At 39.1% G+C, this 22,752-nt stretch overlaps 2 protein-coding genes across 10 annotated transcripts in view; both read left to right on the forward strand.

Moving 5' to 3' along the window:
- The first annotated feature begins 814 nt into the window (after positions 1-814).
- Positions 815-22,752, forward strand: part of POC1B (POC1 centriolar protein B) — a 55,058-nt gene continuing 33,120 nt past the window's right edge. For 4 of the 9 annotated variants that reach the window (XM_054208404.1, XM_054208425.1, XM_054208467.1 and 1 more), the window contains exons 1-9: positions 815-988; positions 1,209-1,293; positions 10,051-10,222; positions 10,899-11,078; positions 12,364-12,471; positions 13,370-13,485; positions 13,886-14,019; positions 14,783-14,851; positions 18,108-18,260. In XM_054208404.1, coding sequence (XP_054064379.1) covers positions 974-988; positions 1,209-1,293; positions 10,051-10,222; positions 10,899-11,078; positions 12,364-12,471; positions 13,370-13,485; positions 13,886-14,019; positions 14,783-14,851; positions 18,108-18,260 — 1,032 coding nt within the window. In that variant the 5' untranslated portion in view covers positions 815-973. Of the gene's footprint in view, positions 989-1,208; positions 1,294-8,478; positions 8,868-8,896; positions 9,679-10,050; positions 10,223-10,898; positions 11,079-12,363; positions 12,472-13,369; positions 13,486-13,885; positions 14,020-14,782; positions 14,852-18,107; positions 18,261-22,752 lie in introns of those variants that run through there. The other 5 variants (XM_054208414.1, XM_054208457.1, XM_054208435.1 and 2 more) reach the window with 5 other exon arrangements.
- GALNT4 (polypeptide N-acetylgalactosaminyltransferase 4) lies at positions 1,580-8,417 on the forward strand. The gene has a single exon (XM_054208390.1). The coding sequence runs from the start codon at positions 1,826-1,828 to the stop codon at positions 3,575-3,577; it is 1,752 nt and encodes a 583-aa protein (XP_054064365.1). The 5' UTR covers positions 1,580-1,825; the 3' UTR covers positions 3,578-8,417.

Below are 22,752 nucleotides of genomic sequence, written 5' to 3' on the forward strand. Positions count from 1 at the left end.
AAGAGTCTAATGTCAGATAAAACTCTGTAAAATGCAGACTTAAATGGATTAGAAAAAAAAAAAAAGGGTAATTGCGGTATAAGTTACTTCTTCATGAACACTTGCATATGGAATGACAGTTTTGCTGTCACAGCCCTCCCTTTTGCTAACTGATGTTAAAACCCTCTTTTGACTAGCATTGCTATTGGAGCAGTATTTTTTCAGTGAGATTGGTTCCCTTATCTAAATTATCACGAAGCTGCCTAAACGTTCACAGCACTACTGACACCACTATTTCTGTGTTGTGGGCTTTTATTAAAAAAAAAAAAAAAAAAAAAAAAAAAAGGCATTGTACTTTTTTAGAGCATTAAAAAAGGCCAGATGAAGCACCGGCGGTGCCGCTGAGCCCACCCCATTGCCACCCGCCTGGAGAACCAGGGGGTTTCCCTCACAGGCTGGTAGGAAAAACTGCAGTTTGGGGTTGTTTTTTATTTCAATAATAACCGCCAGGCCGGGTTTCCCGCCTCCTGCCGCAGCACCCACCGAACGCCCCACCTAAACGCCTCGGCGGCACCTCAGCGTCCTCACCAACGGACACACTCGGAGACAAGACACTGTAATTATTTGCCCCGGCCCGACCGAGGAGGCCGCTCCGCCCCGGGCCTGGGCCCGCCTGGGGAAACCTGGGCCCGCCCGGGGAAACCTCCCCGCGCCGGACACCGCTGAGGCGGCGCCCCGCGGTCGCCAGGCACCACGGGGGTGAGGGGACGGGGAGCTGCGGCCCTACGCCTTTAAGAGGGAGTCGAGCACCTACACCACCGATCGGCGGCCACGCCCCTCTCCCCCCGCGGGGCGGCCGGCGAATGGGCGGCCGGCAAGGGGCGCCGCGGATGAATTCGGGGCTCGGCCGGCCGCGCCTGGAGCGCGGGGTGTTTGAGGGGCTGCCGCGCTGCTCCGGCAGCGACCGTTGTCGCGGGCGCCCCCCGCTCCGCCCATGGCCTCCCCGCTGGTAAGGGCCAGGCTCTGGGGCGCGCGGCCGGCGGGTGTCGCCCGGCGCCGAGGGCTGCGCGGCTACAGCGGGTGCGGCCGCCGCGCCCGCCGGTGGGAGCGCTCGGGTTGCGGGGAGCCCTCGCCATAGCGTGCGGGACGTTAACGGTTCCTGAGGGTGGGGGGGCGGGAAAAGGAGCCGCGCGCACCCCGGGTCTGACGGCGCGCACCCTCTCCCCCAGCAGGACCCCGTCTTGATCCGGCCTCTCCGAGGCCACAGAGCGGCGGTGACGGGCGTCGCCTTCAACTCGGATGGCGCGGGGCTGGGTGAGTGCGGGGGGCCGGCGGCGGGGCAGGGCGCCGTTTGCTTTCCGGGCGGGGCGGCTCACTCGTTCCCTTCCCTCCCTCCTTTCCGGACGCTGGTCCGGGAGCGGAGGCGGGGCGGGCTCCCGCGGAGGCGGGGCGGGCTCCCGCGGAGGCGGGGCGGGCTCCCGCGCCGGCCGGGCGGGCCGAGGAGTCTCTGCCCCTTCCTTAAGCGACAACTTTTTGAGCAAACCACAAGGCGGGAGGAGGGGTTTGTCCCGCGGCGAGAGAGGAGGAGGAGGAAGTAAGTGAGGGGAGCGCCGAGGCCGGAGGGGCGGGGGGGGGCTGCTCCGTGCCTCCGCTGCTGCCCCGCACCTCCCGCCGTCCCCCGGGAGGCCTCTGGGCCCGCCACCGAGGGACTGGCTGCGAACTCGGCCGGCCGCCCGAGCCCGAGGCCGGGAGTGCCCGCAGCCCCTTCCCTGCTGGGGACGCGGGGGACAGCCAGCAGCAGTTCGCGGAGCCCCTCTCTGCTCGGGGCTGCTCTTAATCGCCTGCGATGAGGATCCGGCTGGCTAGAAGATGGACGTGGGTCCGCAAAAGCTGCGTGTTTCTCGGCTTCTTGACGATCGCTTACTTTGTGGTCGAGCTGTCCGTTTCTTCCTTCGGGGCCTCCCTCGGTGTGGAGAGCATCACCAAAGGGAAATGGGAGAGGCGATTTTCTGACCGAGCAGGCGAGGCTGTGGATTTGGCTCGTCCAGTTTATGACAAATCCCCGCCTGATCCTTATGCCCCGGGAGAATGGGGTAAGCCCTCTCGCCTGCAGCTGAGTCCCGAGGAAAAGAAACAGGAAGAAGAGCTGATTGAGAAGTATGCGATTAATATCTACTTGAGTGATAAAATCTCCCTCCACCGGCACATTGAAGATAATCGACTGAGTGGCTGTAAAAGTAAATCTTATGACTACAGAAGATTGCCCACGACGTCTGTTATAATTGCTTTCTACAATGAAGCCTGGTCAACGTTGCTACGGACGATACATAGTGTTCTTGAAACATCACCTTCAGTGCTTCTAAAAGAAATTATACTGGTGGATGACTTGAGTGACAAAGTGTATTTGAAGACTGAACTTGAAAAATACATAAGCAGTCTGAAAAGAGTTCGTTTGATAAGAACAAACAAACGAGAAGGATTGGTTCGTGCACGTTTAATTGGCGCTACTTTTGCTACTGGTGATGTCCTCACGTTTCTGGACTGTCACTGTGAATGTGTCTCCGGCTGGCTGGAACCACTGCTCCAGAGGATTGCTGAGAATGAGACTGTTATTGTTTGTCCTGTCATTGACACCATTGACTGGAAAACATTTGAATACTACATGCAAACGTCAGAGCCCATGATCGGGGGGTTTGACTGGCGGCTAACATTCCAGTGGCACTCGGTGCCTAAACACGAACGTCTCAGGCGCAAATCTGAAACCGACCCAATCAGATCCCCAACTATGGCTGGTGGCTTGTTTGCTGTCAGTAAGAAGTATTTTGAGTACCTGGGTACCTATGATACAGGAATGGATGTTTGGGGCGGGGAGAACTTAGAATTATCATTTAGGGTTTGGCAGTGTGGAGGCATTTTGGAAATTCATCCATGCTCCCATGTAGGCCATGTGTTTCCAAAGCGTGCACCATATGCTAGACCGAATTTCCTGCAGAACACGGCACGTGCTGCTGAGGTGTGGATGGATGAGTACAAAGAGCATTTTTACAACAGAAATCCTTCAGCCAGAAAAGAAAACTATGGAGATATTTCTGAAAGAAAAATACTAAGGGAGCGTTTGAAATGCAAGAGTTTTAACTGGTATTTAAAAAACATATTTCCTGAGCTGCATGTACCAGAAGATCGTCCTGGCTGGCATGGTGCTATCCGCAGTGCAGGAATACCTTCGGAATGCCTTGACTATGTCTTACCAGAACATCATCCTACTGGGGCTCACCTTTCTCTCTTCGGATGTCATGGTCAGGGAGGCAATCAATTTTTTGAATACACGTCAAATAAGGAGATTAGATTTAACTCTGTAACTGAGCTATGTGCTGAAGTCCCTGAGCATGAAGATTTTATAGGTATGAGGAACTGCCCAAAAGATGGATCTCCTATCCCAGAAATTATTATATGGCATTTCAAAGAAGATGGAACTATCTATCATCCTCATTCAGGAAAGTGCCTTACAGCTTATCGTACAACTGAGGGGCGTGCTGATGTGCAAATGAGAACTTGTAATGCTGCAGATAAAAATCAGATTTGGAAATACGAGAAATAATAATTGCTGGTAGTACAAATCTAATGGACTGTGATCTCCAAGGTTTTTACATGCGTGAGCAGATAGTGATGCTTGATTGTATACCTTGGAATGTCTTCAGATGCGTCTATAGTGGTGTAGAAGCTCTATCTCTGTGGTGAACTGTATGGAAAGAAAAAGTAAATACTGGGGTTTAGTTTCTAAAATGTTGAATACAGATCTAATGCCTTTTATTTTTGTAAAATTTTGATCTGTTATTTTCTTACTCCGGTCTGTCTTCATTACAGTAAAACAAAGGCTTTTGCGTGGAATGAGGAGGTATTTTTTTTCTTAAAAAAAATTATACACATTAAACTTGCAAGATAATGTTACATGAAAGTAAAGATTCTTTACTTAACAGAAGTAAAAGTTAAGGTCCTTGCAGTGGAATTAACTGACCTATGTTGCAGATACATTTATAACACATGTATCTAACACCCTAAGTAATGCTGCTGTAGCATGTGATTGAACTCATGTTGATGTGGAAAGTTGAATCTTAAGCCTTGTAATATTCTGCAGTTTTCTGGGAATTTGCATGCTCTTAAGGGTTTCAGGGTGACAACTAGCTATATTACATTGAAGAAAAAGAATTTTTTCTAGTAGATGGGCTTTGGCACTGTTTTGCAGTCTTGTGCCTATTCTGGAAAACTTACCTCATGAGGGTGACTCAGGAGCTCTCACGCGTTTAGAGAAGAGTGTAGTAGCAGCGGAACTGAGGACATGCTGGCGGTACCACAAATGGGAAGAAATAGGTATGGCTACGAGTAAGAATTCTGTTTAAAGGTAATGGAGAAGGGGAGAAAGCATAGAATAACATTAGCTACTGCTGTTTTGTAGCTATGTATTTAATATTTATGTTGCCTCTGTGTAAGTTTTTCCATGTTAAGCCTGGTATCCTAGGGACTATACCATGCATCCTTTCTTTTTTTTTTTTTTTGTCTGTCAGTGGGGTGGAGGAAGGAGACACAGGAAAACTTGGGCTGTTTTATTTTGCATCGTGTGTTTTGACAACAGCTGGCATACATCAGCCCTAGGTAGAGTTTTGAAGTAATGCAGCATATGCTGCCTCTTGCTAGTCACAATAGTACCATGGGAGACCTTGGGTAAGGTTGGGAAGCTGGAGTCCCTGAAGTGAAGGCAGTTAAAAAGGCAAAGGGCAGCTTGGAGAAAACCAAGATTTGTTGGTTAGGTGATTTACAGAACAACTTATTTAGAATGTTTTCTGTATCCTATTTGCTGAGTTTTGAAGAATATTGATTCTTGAATCATGTCACTAATCTGAGTGTGATTATAAACAGTAGATGTGATAGATATATTGTGTACTTGAAAAGAAATCTTGTGTTAATATCAGTGTTTTTTAGATTTATATGATTTAACTTGAACACTTGTCTTAATGTTTCAGGCATTCCAGCTTTTTTGATTACTTTCACTGAAGTAATAAATGTTCTTCAGTAGCCACAGCGTAGTAATTCTCAATATGGAGCTGGTAGGTAGGAATTTGAGCCTACTGAGCATTAAGAATCTGGACGCTTGAGGAATGTAGTAGTTATGCATTTGCTGCAGGTGTTAGTAGGTAGAAGGATTAAAAGGGAGCAAGTGAGACCTGAAATAAGTGAAGACTTGCCAAAAATAAAGCGAGAGTAAACTAAGATATATTCTTGAATTTTAGTGGTTTAAAGAGTTGAGAGCTTTGGGTTGAAGCAGGCTAAGATAGAGGGGGAAGAAAATTTGGAGCTGAGGATGTAGCGTTGAATCATGCTAAAATTGTTTGCCACTGTGTGGCATGGGTTGTTTTAAGTCATTAACTTATTTTTAGGAGCTTACTTGCAATTTGATTATTTTTTTTTCCCTAAGCTGACTTTTTTTTTAAAAAGGGCACTTCTTTACTATATAAGGGTGACATTCCTGAAAAATTCCATTCCGCTCTGCAGCAAGGAATTCTTTTGTGGACTTACAAGTTGTGAACCATTTATCAAATTTTAAAAGGCAGCCAGTCCTTATGTACTGGGGCAATAAATTATATAAAAGTATGTGCTTTTGTGAAAAGCTTGCTGTAGATTGTTATATCCAATAGAAATGACAGGAAAAAGGCCTGGGTTCTCCTACATGGCAGAGCATAAATTGTATGTGCAATGCATGTTTCCTCAGATGAAAGTAATTAAATGGTGTGAATATAGACTATGCAACTTTTATACAATTAACTTTTTTAGGACTTGGCAAAAACTAAATTTCATATAAAGAACTACCTTCAAGTTAAAACTGACATTTGAAGTGTTCCTTATCTATTTAAGCAATAAGTCTAAGTGAATCTGCCTCTTAAAACTTGTATGTATCTGAACACTTCTTCCTCCCTCCACCTCCTATTCTATTTTTGTGGTTATATAAAAACTAAAAGAAAAAAACCCCGAAAGTAAATAACCTGGCCCTAAAGTTAGAAAAACTAAATTTCTTCTGAATGGGAATAAAAAGGTTGAGAGGGGAAGAGGGGCTAGAGAAGGAGAGAGGCAGAGAAGGAAAAAAAAAAAAAAAAAAAAAAAAAAAAACCAAACCAAAACTTGCCATTTCAAGTTTCCCTAGTTTTGAACTGAGTTGCAGCAATTCTACAGAAATACTCCAGTTGTTTTTCAGTGTGTAAAGATTTCTGGAAAATCTGAAACTCTGAAAGATTTTTCTATTCTGCTAGACTTTGAAAATTTGGGGAACACTTGTATATATTTTAAACTACTGATTTTAAGTGACTTAAAAGAAATTGAATGTAAACTTAACACTGAAGAAATGTGGGAGGGCTTTGGGGTTTCTTTTGGAAAAAATAAAATCCAGAATGATAATTAAATGTCTGGCTAGTGTGCTGACTCTTTTCAGTTCTCTTTCACTTGCGTAAGTACATACAGTATACAATAAAATCTGCCGTGAACTTGAACTTATGGGAGTTATGAAAAATTCTTCGTAATTTATCCACTGTGCTTAGAATTCCAGATTGGTTCCCTTGACAGAGGTTCAATTAATAATTGTTTTCCTCCCAATAGGAAATCTTGTGAATACCTGTTAAATGTGTTTGTATAGTGATGTTGCACCTTACCATACTGAGATTTGCAAGGTTCCTGTAAAGTGTGTGGGTTTTTTTGGTGGTGGTTGAATATTCACACGCACATCATGTGCACAGCCCTGTACTCCATCTGACCTGTAATTCTTGCACTAAGTGATTTAATTATACTGGAGATTGGAGTATTGGGGGAGGCCGGGAAAGGGTGCCCAAGGGGTACGTCTAGCTGTTAAAGCCTGTCTAAGCACGTCTCTTCTGATCTTTGCAAAACTTTCTTATAGTCACTACTGTGGTATTCTGGATAGTAGAGCGTAATGGTAATTCCATATTGCAGCAACTTGTGTCTTTATATATACGTGTATATATGAAAATGTATACCATCAACATTCACAACTTATAAGTTGAACTTGGTTTCATTGCAAATACCAAAAAAATTTTTTTTGGTGGCACATGCGAAGTCCAGATGCTTGTTTAGGGAACTGCAGCAAAGTGGTGTGTAAACTTGGCCTTTGCAGAAGGCCAAGTCTTTATTCTTTTGTGTTCAATTCTGTTATGACTCATCACCAGAAAAACAAATTACCTAGAGATGCATCAGCTGTACTTGGGTGTGTACAGAAAGCACTGACGTTTAAAAAAAAAAAAAAAAAATAAATTTCACTGAGCTTATAAACTAGACTAAATTGCGTATTGGAATCCGCTCAGTGAAAACTTCCAGCTTTCTTTCTAGTTATATTTTGCAGTTGATCAAATACTTTTGTTACTACAGCAAGGACAAATTTTGTCTTCCCCTTATAAACAAGGTTCTGGTTATGTCGTGTTTTCTCCAAGGAGCATGTGTAACAGACCTGTTTATGGTGCAGACCATCTTAAAAAATTGTTCTGGACCTTCTGTGTTTCTTCTGTCTCAGTTCCGGTACTTTAAATTAGCCTTAGAGATCCATTGTGGACCGTTTACTGGTGGTCTGGCAGTTGAAAGTCAGACTGCAGGGTGCTGGTGTACTTAGCAAGTGCTGACAGAACATATCAACTGGGGCCGGTCTGCATTGCTGTAGGACCCCGTGTGTAATCTGTCCTGGAAGGTCCTTGCTCCCCTCCTTTCAAACACTTAAATGCATAGACAACACAAACTTGAGGGGAGAAAAATGCGTAAAAGGATAAAGAAGCGATTCTTAAGATACTGTGCCTGAGTAAATCGGAGAAGCATTGTTATAAAGCAGGCAAAATCCCTTAAATGGAATTAAAAGAAAAACTGAGAAGTTTATTTGATAGTAATAAACTTACAGTAGAGTTTTCATGTATAAAACTGTTTTAAGATTAGTATTGATAATAGGAATTATTGCTGGCAACACTGTTACCTTGTAGACCCTTGTATTTAGTGCCTGTGGTTAGCCAAGATAAAATGTTTAACATACAGCAAAATGCTTGGGCATTGGCTGCATCCTTGGCAGGATAGGGGCCATAGTTAAATGTAAATTCAGAGTTTTGTCTTGGAGTTCCCTTTTCTGAGTTTATGCCTCTCATACCATTCAGATAAAGACTCACATCAGCCTTAGGAAAATAATTCTGCAACGGATCTCTCAGTTACTCCCTCTTTCCCATGCAGGTCTTGAACCCCTGCCCTCTACCACCCCTGGGGTGGTGTCTGCTGGGCTGGAACTGTATTATCGGAGATAATAACAGCCTTTGAGTGTCATGGTAATGAGCGGGTGGCTTCAAGGCAGAAGCCTATTTCAGGATGCTGTGTGAGCTTAGACAACAGGGAGTCCAGAGGGAGAACAAGGAAGACGCTTGTCGATGACCTGAAGCTCTCCTTTCCCTGGGACACTGCTTGTGTCTCATTAACCTTGGGATAATCCATCTGTGAGAGAGTAAGCTGCAAGAAACTGGGTTTTGAATTTATTGTATTATCACCTTTTAAAATATTTCCTTCAGTTTTTAGAACTGAAAGCAAAGAGGGCTGGTATTACATGGCCTTTGTGCAGTTCATAAGGCACCTCTTAGTGTTCCACAGGTAATTGGCAGTTTGTGCATTATTTCTTTTTAGAAACCATTGATCTTCTCTGTTCCGTGTTCCCAATGTGATGCCTTCAAATTCTGTTTTGGCTTACATTTCATTTTTTCCTTTCTATTTTATGCCACTCTAGGTCACATTTTTCTGAATCAAAGGGAAAAAAGAAATCATTCAAGTACAATTAGAAAGAGCCTGCTGTAAAAGAGAATTCTGAAAAGGTGGGAGGGGGAGTATCCTATACTTCTATGTCAAATTTAGGCCTATTGGTATGGGCATAGGGATAGTCTGGTCCCATGTCTTTTACCAGAAGCTAGCCTTTTGTGAGTAAAAATAATCTCTGCTGAATTCCTAAGGAGATTTTAATATCTGATATTTTGTTTGAGGCTTGCCTTGATACATGTGCTAATAAACAGACTTTGTTCCTTTGTGCTATGTTGGTACGTGAAAGAGGTTGGGAAGGGAAGAACCATGTCTTCAACTTCCAGGAGGTCCCTGTTCCTTCTCTCCCTCCTTTTCTGTACTAGGGCTAGGAATTTTATAATTGCGAGGTGGAAGTGTGAATCCCTTGTTTTTATTTGTGACCTGTGTGCTAGCACTTAAGATGTGAAGATAATGGGAGTGGAGGGATATCACACTTATCAGTTTAATTCAACTGTTCATTGCTTTTGCTGCTTACAGTTTCCTGAAAATGATCAAGGTCTGGATTTCTGCCTTGTCAAATGTAGATAGGATGGTCCACCTGTAAAGTGATTACAAAAAAAATAATAAATTTATCTCTTTCTATTTTCAGACCGACAACTTCACATTGTGTTTTGAACTAGACACGTTAGTACTAAAAAATTGGTACTTAATTCAGATTACAGAATTATCATATTCACTAGTGTAGATATCTGAAGTGTTTTAGAAATGATCTCTTGAGTTTAAGTTGACCCATCTTTTCAGAGTTAAGCACTTGATGCTTGAAACAAATTCCATCTCGGAGATCAAAGGGAGATCACTGAAGAATTTGTCTCTTGTTCGAAGTATTAGGTAACACCAAATCTGGATTCATACTTAATGACATGTGCATGATGTTTGGCTTTGGATTTTTTTGTTCTCTGTCTTTAAAGTACTTGTAGGCCAGTTTGCTTAATGTGTGTGGGAGTTACCTGTTAAGAATTATCTTTTACACCTCCCAGTCTTCTGATGTTCTTCCAAAAGCCTGATGTTGGCATTGCTGGCTGCCAGGCTTCTGCTCAGGCCAAGTATCCATTAAAACCCAATAACTGCTCCCTACCCCTAACACCCGGTGAGTTCACTGGTGAATCCAGATCCATAGTCATTAGCTCTGTGTTTGTGTGGTTGGTTTTTTTTTTCCTAATAACACAGACCGGACTTTTAATACCTTTTATTTCTTGCCAGCTACCTCCTCTTTGGATAGGTTTCTTATGGTGTGGAAGCTGAAGACGCAATGCAGAGTTTACAAATTTGTAGGCCATGCGGAAGCGGTGACCAGCGTACAGTTCTCACCAGATGGGCAGCTCCTTGCTTCAGCTTCTCAAGATCGTACTGTCAGACTATGGATTCCTTGCATGTGAGTCTAACTGGGCAATGCTGGCTATGTGTTTCATTAATGTACAACAGGAATATTGGAGTCTTTACCCAAGAAAAGTTTCTCTTTCCTTCCCACATCCCTGACTGGGCTTTGACAGAAACAGAGACTGGGAGCACAAGCAACACAGTTCTTTACTGTGTTACTTTGTTCTTTACTGAATATTCTGTAGTTTCTGAAAACAAATACAGTAATTCAGAGGTCATAATTTCACGTGTGTAGGACTATGCTTGGTAGTATTCCTCTGGCTTAAAGGATATATTTCTTTTAATAAGCATTGAATGGCTGCACTTCATTTTGAAGGGACAAGTGATGAAGGAAAAAAATAGCATTTTGGGGGAAAAAAAATATTTTTTAATTGACTTGTCATCTTAGACTGTTCTCAAGTAGTAGTGATTACGAGTTATTCAGAATGATCTTGGAAAGACCGATGTTTCTTTAAGTCTTAAGCATTTTGTAGATTACTATATCAAAAATATAATAAATTCTCTTCCAAATACTGCGTGTAGGCTAATGCTGCTAGTTAGCAACACTAAGATTTAGCCTGTATACATTGCTTTTCCATTTGGATAAGATTCCAAATATGTTGAGTTTTACAGGGTTTTAAACTCTTTCAGTTTAATATAATTGAGTTTTGGTTTGGTGGCTTTTTTCCTAGTCATGGAGAATCATCAGTACTGAAAGGTCATACAGCATCTGTTCGTAGTGTGAACTTCTCGCATGATGGCCACTTTCTAGTTTCAGCATCCAATGATAAATCAATAAAAATATGGAGCGTTCGCCGTCAGAGCCTTTTGTTTTCCCTATTTCAACACACTCACTGGGTTCGCTGTGCCAAGTAAGCATTATTTTTATTCTCTTTTTAAAGAAGCAGAACTCCTAACAAGATGTTTTTATTTCTTATTTATGTCTTTATTTCTTCTATTTCTTAAGAAGAAAAATCTGTGGATGATAAATGATCATCTATCACTAATAATAACAACATCTTAATAAATCAGTCTTACACGCACATGTCATATCTCCTAGTTGAAGTCTGAAAGCTTGCTCTGTGTTAATATCTGCACATATTAAATTTGTTACTGGCTGTTAATTCTTTTACTTTAAAGGACAAATAAGGTCTTCTGTGTTTATTTTCAGTAAGTATCCTGTCTGTTTCCCCAGTCCCATATGTTTTTGTGCTCTATTAACTTATTTCACAGCATTCACTTGTTTCTATATTTATTATGCATGATGGGAGTTTTCTCAACTATACTTGGAACAGTAGTGATGTGAAATAATGGTCATGAGTCAAAATGAGTTAAGCTATGTAATTGGAAAAGGTAAAAGAAATGGTCTTTGTACTGCAAGTTAAGATCACATTCTATTTAAAGTCAGGGCAGCTCTTCAAAGACAAGAAAAGATTGTTCTTTTGCTGGTGTTCTTTTTTTTTTTCCCATATTAATGGAAAATCTGCAGCTGAGAGGCCTCATTTAAACCTCTTGAGAAAGAAATTTAACACTGGTGAAGTACAGAGCCTTACAAAGTTCCAAAGTATCTGATCGTTGAGAAGAAAAATTAAAGCTCTAGGAAATCATCTGTGGAAGTTCTTGAACAGTGTTCTAATGTCCTTGTGCAATTGCTCAATATGGAAAAATAATAAGGATTGGTGAAATTACAGACAGATCAATTTTCCTGTTTAAAAACCTAGTCCGACAGTCTATGAATAATCATGAATATTTTGCTGACAGTTTGTGTGTCTAGAGAGAACTCACAGGAGAATATATATGTAGGTTAAAATTGAATGCAAGGTTCTACTGTGTCCTCTTTGTCTTTTTGCCTATAGTTTTCTATAATAATCTCTGGCATCTGAAGTGATAACCTTAGGCTGCTGTTACCTCCCCACCGCCACTTTCTCTTGCTTTATGGCTGGTTTTAGTTGTAGTTGATTGTGAAATGGGGTGGGGGGAAGTGGGTGAAGAAGCTTTTCAGTTTTATTACTCCATGAGAAATTCAAATGTTCTTTGAGTGTTACACATTTTAATTCCAAACAGGCTTTCCTGGTACTGGTATCTTGCAATTTATATCTCTAATGCTAATCTAGGTAGTGTCAGTTGCTTAGTAATGTATATGCTTGCATATTCCAGATTTTCACCTGATGGAAGACTAATAGCATCTTGCAGTGAGGATAAATCTGTTAAGATCTGGGACACAAGAAATAAAACTTGTATTTATAGCCTCTTAGATTATGGAGGGTAAGTGTTACTGCAAAAATGGGGAAATGTAAATGTGTCGTTTTAATGAGATTAAACTCATGTTTTGTGGTGTTAACATATATATGTTTTTATCTGAAAATAGATCAAACTTCTTTTACCACCCATGTCAACTAAAATAATTAATTTCACATTTTTATGAAGAGACTAATTGGCTGCACTTTTCTGCACACTGCTGTCTTCCTATAGTCAAGAAATAGGCCAGAGAGAAGTCAGATTGTTCTTGGATATTTGAACGCTTCCTGTTTTTCCTCTATTTCGATAACACTATTTGATATTGGATGTTTCAACAAGGAAGAGAAGCTTAAGAATTCTCCACTTGTTGGTGAAAACAGTATTCTGTTATCTTTAGTGACCTGCTGTATTTAGGTTTAGAAAATACTTGCTTTTACTCATTTGCAGTTTTGTTAAACATATTGGAACCAGAGTTTTAATTAAAAAATACAATGGAATACTAATCTTGTATGTGTGCTTTGCTAATTTCGTGACTGCTGTCTCTGTCCTTTTTCCAAGCTAAAAATGTTACAGCTAGATATTTTGCTCTTAGACAAAATTATTTTACTTGCAGCTTACAAACTCTGCAGCACTTTCTTCTAGGAACTTCATACTCCAACACAAACTGTGAAGGTTTGAGTCAGGACAATTATACTATCTTTATAACAAAAGCCAGATTATACAGTCTGATATATTGTGCACATCTTGTTTTCTTATGCATATTTCAAATGCTTGAAATAACCTTATTTGAGTTTCCATACAGGTGGATTCCACATAAGTTTGTGTTAACTCAGTGTTAGTATTTTTTACACACACACACATACGTATATATCTCTCTATTTCCATAGAAACATGTAATCAATTTATCTTCATTAATTATATTTAGATTTGCAAATTTTGTGGATTTCAACCCAAGTGGTACATGTATAGCTTCTGCAGGTTCCAATCATACAGTGAAACTGTGGGATATTCGAATGAACAAGTTACTGCAGCATTACAAAGGTAAAAACAACATAATCTGTATTTTCTTTAGAATGGAGCTCTTGGCAATAAAATGTGATTTACTTAGATTATATGATTTCATTCCTTACTGGGGAAAGTGGACAAACAGGTCATACTGACATTTTGCAAGTAATGTTTGTAGTCTAGCAACCCTAAAAACCCAAAATGAATCCTGATTATTCCTTTGCAATGCTTCTCTTAATTTTAAAACAGAACTAATCAAATACTTCGGAGAGTCTGCTATGCCCCAGCACTTTGGTTGTTTTCCACTTAAATGAAGTAGGTTGTTCTTTGGGAATTAGAAGAGTGAAGAAATAAAGTGTACATTTTTTGTTAGTAAAGTGTACATTTGCTGTTAGTAGGTATCTATAGTATTTGAATATTGTCTTCTGTAAATTAGTTCACAGAGCAGGGGTTAACTGTGTATCGTTCCATCCTTCTGGTAACTATCTCATCACTGCTTCTACTGATGGTACCGTTAAGATTTTGGATCTCTTAGAAGGAAGACTTATTTACACTCTTCATGGACACAAGGTATACACAATAATCCTATTTAAATGAAGAATTTAATAGATTATTCAGTGCCTTTTCAAAGGGAAAGTAACATTTATGTCACTATGTCTTGTATCTTGCAACTCGTGGATAAACTTTAGTGGACAGCAAAGTGTTGTATTAATACACCTTGTCACAAGCACACAAGGAAATACATCACTTCTACCTACAACCATGCAGTTAATCTGTTATTATTGTATGCATGCTTAATGTTAAGTAATAGATAATGCTCTGAATTAATTAATAATTCACTTTCTTGCTTGTCAAAATCAGTTATTTGGCACATTTAGTCTTTTTGTCTTTTGAAAAGCAGTGCTTTCTAAGGGGGGGAAAGCTTATGGAAGATAACTCTTGTGAAGAATGGCAGACATCTTATCCCTTTCCTGTTAATGCAAAACAAACCTTACTTTTGATAATGAATCACTCAAGTGCATTGTCTTGAGTAATGTAATACATACTTGATAATTTTTCATTGCAGTGTTAAAGCATGAAATCTAAGGGAAATGCCACTATTTTCCTAGTATTGATTGTAGTAATTGTAGTGCAGCATCTTACAAAGATGTGCAATATTAACTCTTCAGTCAAGTTGTTTTGCAAAAATTTCACAACAGTTAAATTGTTCCTTATTAAAATTGAAAAATCTATTTATATTAGATAATGGCATAGGTGTTTTTCTTCTTGCATTACAATACTACGATTACAGCAATAGCATAATTTTACTGTATGCTGATTTTCTTTCTTTCAGGGACCTGTACTTTCTGTGGCTTTTTCAAAAGGTGGTGAAAAATTTGCCTCAGGTGGAGCAGATTCTCAGGTTTGTGGTATTGTCTCTCTATGTTAAATGTCTTAATGTTTGTTGCAGTGGATGGGACTTAAATACAGTGTATTACAGTAACAGGCTAATTACAGTATGCTGACATGCATTCTGTTTAGTAGTGTGTTATATAGACTTTGTTTAACCTAAAGTTAAATTGAGGAGAAAAATGGTACATACACTTAAAAAACGTCATCTTTACTTCTCCTCGCCATAACATCCAATTGAAAGACCACAGTACTAGCCACTTCTGTTTTTAAGTATTAAAATAATGATTTTTAAATAGAAGTATTTTAAGTGTTGCAATTTGTAGCCCAAGGCTTAGAGTTTGAGTCTGAAATGTTCCTTAATATTAGTTATCTTTTTCATTGTTTCCTGTTATAAAAAGCTAAAAGCTCAATGTAGACACAGAAAGCCATGCAGTAGAAATGAAGATATGAATTTACCATAAATCATGTTTATATTCTGTTTTGTGGAGTTTGAAATTGTCTAGTGACAGAGACAGTCTTGGAAAATAAATACTTTTCAATTAAAAACTGCGGTATCATTAGAAAGAATACGGTCTGTTCCTGGTTTTTACTTGATGCTTCAGGTAGCACACTTTCTAGAATGACTTAAAAGCACTCAAAGAAAAAAAATTAAAATTGCTTTCTATCACAAGGCATTAGTAAGAAGCAGTGCCAAGGCCTGCAGTTAGTGGAAAAGTGAAAATGTTAGTAAACTTCCGATATTAATTTTACAAGCAAGGAAAACAAAATGGAGAAAAGGTATTTTTTCCTTGAACCACTGGTCTAATCTTTTATTTTCCATGCTAAAGTTTTTTTACGAGACTTTTTCAGTTCCAAAATGAAACTTTCTTTCCTGAGTTGTTGACCTTACTTTTAATGAGTTTTATGAGTTTCATGACCTTACTTTCTTTTGAGTTTTATGATGATTGGTATATTATACTTAACTTGGGAGGAAGTGAAGTACATGTAATAAACTAGGTGACATGACAGAAGGTTAATTTGAGAAGCTGTGATGATGGATAGGACCTACAGTATGAAGCCCAACTCAACCTCCCAAATAAATACCAGCATACCCTGGGAATGCCTGTCTTATTACAAGGTTCCTTTGAATTTGGGGCCCCCTGGATGACGTGCAAGAGCAGTGCAGTCATGTCATTGCCTTTCTCCTGCTCTGACTCTGTGCTGTAGAGCTGGTGGGACGTGTGATCGTGGAGTGAGTAGGTATTCTAGTGCAAAATCTCTAAAATGACTCATGTTTCTCAGCAGTTTGGTATAGTGGTTTCATGATGAATGCATGAGAGGGAAGATCCAGTTTCATCAAGAAGTGCTTTCTTAGGAAAATGTTAACTTAAAAGTAGTCATGGTAGGTTTAGTAATCCTGGTTTTATCTACCTTACAGAAAGGCATGTTTTTATCTATTGAAGTTTTTTCCTTTTTTTTTGGAGAAGGTTCTGGTGGGAGGGGACTACTAATTTTGCTGTAACTTTTAATTTTGTATTGTAAGTTTTCAAATGTGCAGTGCTAACCACGTGTGGTAGCTGCCTATGTATTTATCTTTATCTATAGGAAACGCAAGAACTTTATTCCTCAATGTCCATTTTCTGTTGGTGTGTATACACATGTACTTCACAAACATCTTTTTTTTGCTGACCTGTCCACAGACCTCTTCCAGGTCTGCCGGGACGATAGTTGTGGGACCTCTTCTCAACTCGCTGTGCTAGAATTAAGTTGGTTTGCTGTAAATGTAGGGTGTATTCCTCTGGAAAAGTTCTGCTGACAGATCAGCACTATCAAGCTGATGAGCAGACTGGTCTTAAAAATATCATCTTTTACCACTTGTGCAGTATCCAAAAGCTACTGTCTGTCCACAGCATGAGTTGAAGGCAGGTGATTCATTATAAGTTTACCACAGATTACTTGCTCTATACACATATTATTTTGAGACTAATACACTTTCAAACAACAGATAAAATATGTTTTTCCTCCATCAAAGAAGGAAAACCAGTATCTCCGCTTCTAGTTTCAAGTTTCTTTCTGGTTGGTACAGAGCCAGCTGAAAGCTTTGTTCAGAAGCACGTTGAGTATTTGAAACAAGCACTGAATACTTCTTTTGTTTTTTTTTTTTTTTTGCTTCTTTTCTCAATCAAAAAAACCTAAACTCAAACGTGTAGAGTTCTGAAGTTCATCTTCATGTGCACATGAAAATGATTTCATTTACTTGCTTTCATGGAAGGCATAAGACCTTTTTACCCTTACTTTTAAGTGAAAGAGCAAAGTTATACCTATTTTTGGAAGGTAGTTTCTAACAATGCAGCTACTTAAAAATATATTAAATATATAGGAATACATTAAATAAATGCTTGGAATCTCTGTGAACAAATCTGATTTGTGCTGCTCATGTATAGCTTATTAATTTCTGAAAAATACTTTTAATGGTTGTTAAAAATATTTTTGTCTGGACAAGCAACTAATTTTAAGTCAGATCATGGTCTCTTCTTAGTGTTATAAACTTCCTTTTTTGTTTTCTTTTTTCCCTTAGCACTTAAAGTAATAAAGATGACACAAATAATGTAAACTTGTGGTAAACTTAATTGAATTATGTACATATACAATTGTTTTGTGATATGAGAGTGCAACATTGTGTGTTATGATTTGGTTTCCTGGTCTATCCATAAGGCTGGATAGACTACCTTCTGCTATCTTACCTCTGCATTCTGCTACTCTTCTTCTGCATTTGGCCATGGTGTGACTGTTGTGTATTGTTTCTACCTTGAATGTAATTGGAGGAGGTTCAGAAAACAGATTCCTGTTGCTAAAACACTGGAACCCCAGGGGGTTTAGAGTTCTGTGGAGCTCTGTCATTTCTCTTATCCCCTCAAACTTTCTCGTTTGACCTGCAAGCCTTTATAGGGGAAAGAAGTTTGATAGTATAGGACCCCTTGATTTGGCAGAAAAATAACTTAATACAGGCTAGTGGGGCAGAAGTTTGCTTTGTTTTATGAATACTGAAACATCTTTTTCGAGATTTTTTTTTTTAATTATTATTTTAAATAGGCTGAACCACATCTATTAGACTCAAAGTACAAGATACTTTGGGGAGGTGCCTGTGTTGTAGTAGAGATCAGACTGAGTGATGACAGCAGGCTCATTCTGGTGTGATCTGATAGTAATAACAGACTTCACTGAATAGTTATGTTCTGGGTACTGAATAGGCTTCAAGTAGTTACTAATACGATGGCTTCTTACAGGTATTGCTATGGAAAACCAACTTTGATTCATTTGATTATAAAGAAGTTCTTAAACACCACATTAGAAGAACACACATTGATGATCCTCCTCATCTTCTTGATATTTACCCGAGGTCACCTCATCTCCATGATGAAAAACTTCAGTCAGTTGAGGTGAGAGCAATAAGTACTGTAATAGAGGAAACCAGAAACTTTTGTAAACACTATCTGTCAAACTTTTATAGTTAAATGCGTTCTATGTACACCACATAGCTGTTTGTTGTTATGTATAGTATTTTGGATAGCTTATGAATCCACATTAAGGTTACTAGGCTAGCTGAAGCTGTCAGATTTATCCTGGTGAATTCCTTTTATACTTCTTGTGTAGGTCTGTACTCTACGCCTGATTTAAACAAAACATAGGTGATATTCTGATTTATGCTGAGGTAACATGTTAAACTGTTACAGAAGATACCTGAATCTTCAGTGAGCTTTAGGATACTACTCAAAATATGTCATTATAAGCAAGGACAAGGTGGTGTTATTACTGAAAGTCAAATACTTGATTGTCCCAAGTTGTCCCTCTTTCCAAGACTTTTATGTATTGTGAGAAGATATTGATGTCTATCAAAGTTTAGAAAGCCTTTCTAGGCTGGAAGTGTGTTTTATGTCACTATAGAGTAGTAGGTCTGTGTAGTCTGATTTTTTTTTTCTGATAATTTCATTTTGCAGCTACTTTACTGTCAAACCTTCTCCCAAAGACCCTTGGAAGTATTGGGAATTAAGAAACCGAAGTAAAATGTAAAATATTCTATCAGTATTTGAAAAATGCTGTGTTTGTCAGGTTGTCTGAAAGCTATGCTAAACAGGTAAACAGTGCTATGCCTTAGACAAAACCATTGTCTCTTCCAACCATGATGATTCTATGATTATACACTAAAGCCCCAGGGATATGTTTGATTGCCCTTGGTATAGCTGGATAGCTTCTACATGGCTATCTTCTGCTTACCTGTACTTCTATCTCTTCTTTGATATTCTCCAGATAACTCCAGTATCCAAACGCTGTATCTGATATAAATCCAGGAAATTTTTGGTTGCTGTTATATACTAATAGAGCCCTATAGAAAGTCACCATTACCCTTTTTTGCATTATAAAATGCAAGTACTGCTGCCATGACATTTGTTTCTTCTTAGACTTTTAAAACCTAGAAATTTGAGGATATTGAGGGGTTTGTGTGTGTATATGTAATATGAGTAGTATAAAGATTGTCAGTATTTTGGTGGGTGAAGGGAACCCTGATAGAATCCATCATTAAGTATTTTCATGTGTCTAGTTCTCTTGTCAAGTTAGATGTGAAAGTTTGTTACTTAGTGTTTTGATCAGTCAAAGAGCGGTGCAACTGTATGTATGACAAGCTTCATAAACTTCTCTGCCAGAAGACTAGTTCTCTGTCATATTCATTGTAAGGTCAATGAATGAAATTAAATTTCCTGTAGCAGCCTTCAGTGTAGGTGGTCAGTGCTGGAACAAACTCAGTCACAGTACTTGCCAGCAGATTTAAACCACTTTTGCTGCATCAACAGTTTGCTTCAAGACGCATTCAAATTGCAGCTCGTTTATAAGGCGTACTAAGCACACACAGTAGCTTACAGCTGTAGGGTTCAGTTGCTTTCGTTTTAGGTCAACTTTTCCAGACCTCTACTGCTCAGATGCTTGGCAAAGGTATGAATAGACTATAAAGCAATTTTCCAGATTCTCTTTTTTTTTTGTCTCTGGTAGTTAAGATGAGATAGTTGAGAAGCTCTGGAAAAGTGTTGATGAGTTCAGGCTAAAGTTAAACTAAAGCTAGGAAGCACCTCATTACCAATACTGAAAGGGCATATAAAGGAAATTTGATAGTTGAATGTCAAGATGGTATTCATGAGTTAGCTTTGACACATTTCACTTAACCTAATGTCTGCATTTCTTCATGGCTGTAACATTTGTAGCAGCTTATAGGCTCTGGGTTAGCTGCTCTGTAGTAGTGAAAGGGCTCTATGGCTGTGTCATTTGTTACAGCAAAGTCTTGGACTCTTGAGGTATGTTTTCTGGCCTGACTTAAGGATTATAAGAATCAGATTGCTGTGTTTAGTTTTCTGTTAACATCACATTATCTATAGAATATCTTGCTCCCAAATAAACACGAATTGTATTATATTCTTTGATATAGAACAGTGGTAGTTTCAACAAAACTGATGTTACTGTAATGTACTATACTTTTGTAAATTAAATAATATAATAATAATTAAGATCTCTTTTGCAGCTTATTTTCAGAATTAATGTAATAGTTTAGACAGTGTTGAAGTGAAGTTATCAAGTTCTGTTGCTCCATATGGTTTTTTTCCTATTTTACTGCCCCTCCTCTCTCTCAACAACAATTATGGTTGGGTTTTTTCTTGTGGTGAGGAAGAACAGACCTCACCATCTGGACAGAGACATTTTTTAATCCAGACAAAACTAGTATCAGGTTACTACCAGCAGTAACATGCTTCAGTGGCACTAACTATGCTTGAAATTTTTCAGTGTTCCATCTTCTTAAATATTTCCTCCTATAACTGGAAAAAAACCCCCAGCATTTCTAGCTCCACTGTGCTGTACTGTGGAGAAAAAAACATGAAAAATATTTTTGTCCTTCTCGCAAATATACATTTTTTAATTATTTTTTTAACCATCCCAACCTCTTTCTAAGCAACAGGCAATAGAGAGAATTTTAGCACTACGCAGTTCCACTGCCACACCACCCTCATCAGTCTATGACTTACCATGTTTCTAATATACCAGGGAAAGGAGGAGTTAAATCACAGACATGTCAGATAGAGGGAGTTTTTGGAGATGATCTAGTCTTGTTGCCAGTGGTACGTCAAATCACACATGGGTGTATCTAGGGGGCCTTGAAGAGGGGCAGAGATTCCTCAGTCTCTCTGGGTGATCTGTTCCACCACAGCACAGCAATTGTAATGACACAGTTTTTCCCTAGTATCTCATCTGCACCTCAAATAAAATGCAGAACTGTTTGCCTTCTGTTTATTTTCTTTTTCATGAGAAATGGGGAAGATAATTGATCTTAACTGAACTGAAATAACAGTATTTTAAGAGTCTTGGTAACGTATGCAAGAGTTACAGGCAGGAAGAGGAGGCAGTTCAAATCCAGGATATTTAAAAGTATAAATGACCTTTTAAGGTTTGCTACAAGCCACTATGATGTCACCTAGACACTTGAGATGTGTTATAATATGTTGCCTTGAGTTATGCTGTGCTGGTTAGGTTTAGTCCCCTCTGTAGAAGGAATGAAGATGGATTCCCTTAGGATAAAATTTGAATTCATAGAACACCAAAGGTTCAACGGATGTACAGGTAGAGCTCAAGAGAGAAATAATTCTGTCTGTGCATTTTTAATACATAATGTTTCACACCTCTCCAGGATTCCTAATGCTTTTTGGATATTCGTTGTTTCTCTATCGCTGCTTGCCTCAATGTGGCAAGGTCCGGGCTATTCCAGAACTTGATCCTGGGAAAGTAGAACATGTGAAATGCAGCTAGCTTACGTCAGAATTTATTCATCTGTGTTCAGACACAGTCGCAGTGTTTTCACACATGAGCAGTTGGAAATGCTGTTTTGAACAAAACAGCTTGCACAAGGATGTTAAGAATTGCAGGTATCACCTGGTATTTTGCCTTCAGGATAGACTGAAACATGGAGCTTGAGTGTACTTTCACCTTTTCTCAGAACTCTTGGTTATTCACTCTTCAAAGCTATACACAGAGCCAGTAATATTTAAGATACCTTCTCTAGTTTTTTCTCTTTCCCTGCCTACTTTTTGAAGCATAAATAACTTTCACAATTAATTCCTTACTTATATCTCCTCCTCTTAAGACCAGCAGTAGCCTGAATTTTAATGCAGGGTAGAATTTCATGTTCTTGACTTATAAATCTGTACAACTGTTCTCCAACTGCATTGATCAATATGATTCTTGAATATTCAAGTAAGTAGAATATTGTTTGACGATTTGTTGTAAAGTTTGACAATTATACTCATTGCAATTATTCAGACAATTTGGAAATGTAAGTAAATTACCTGTTCTCTGAAGGAGCCTACTTTTTTCCATTGACTGTAGAGGTCACTTTGGGTGACCAGCTCAAATACAGGTGTCTAGCAGTATGTCTAAATTTAGCTGAGATAAATCAGTCATTGTCTCTCTTTGCAATAAGGAGCTTTTGGAGATATTTGAAAATAGTATGTTTAATCAGTAATAGAGTTTTAGTGCAATATACTAAAAGAAATGCACTTTGCTTGATGAGTTATATATCTGAATTTCCTATGTTTGCACATAGTTAATCTTTCATATACTAGAGATCTCTTTAAAGTGGATGGAAGATAGAAATAATAGTTTCCTTTAAAAGTGTAGTATTGGGGTTTGGACATATTAAGATATGTAGAGCTTATATCTTGATCATGAAAGGCTACTGTTGATTTAGTTTCACCTTAAAATTTTCCGTCGTATATTTTCTTAAGTGAAGGAAATCCAAACATACACTAGGTGGCAGTAGAAATAAGAATATATGGCTTACTTGGATTGAGGACTCCAGTCTAGCACAAAGAACAGTGTTTAATCCAATTGAAAGCT

The sequence above is a fragment of the Rissa tridactyla genome, chromosome 1 (assembly GCF_028500815.1).
Source record: "Rissa tridactyla isolate bRisTri1 chromosome 1, bRisTri1.patW.cur.20221130, whole genome shotgun sequence".
Lineage (NCBI taxonomy): Eukaryota > Metazoa > Chordata > Aves > Charadriiformes > Laridae > Rissa > Rissa tridactyla.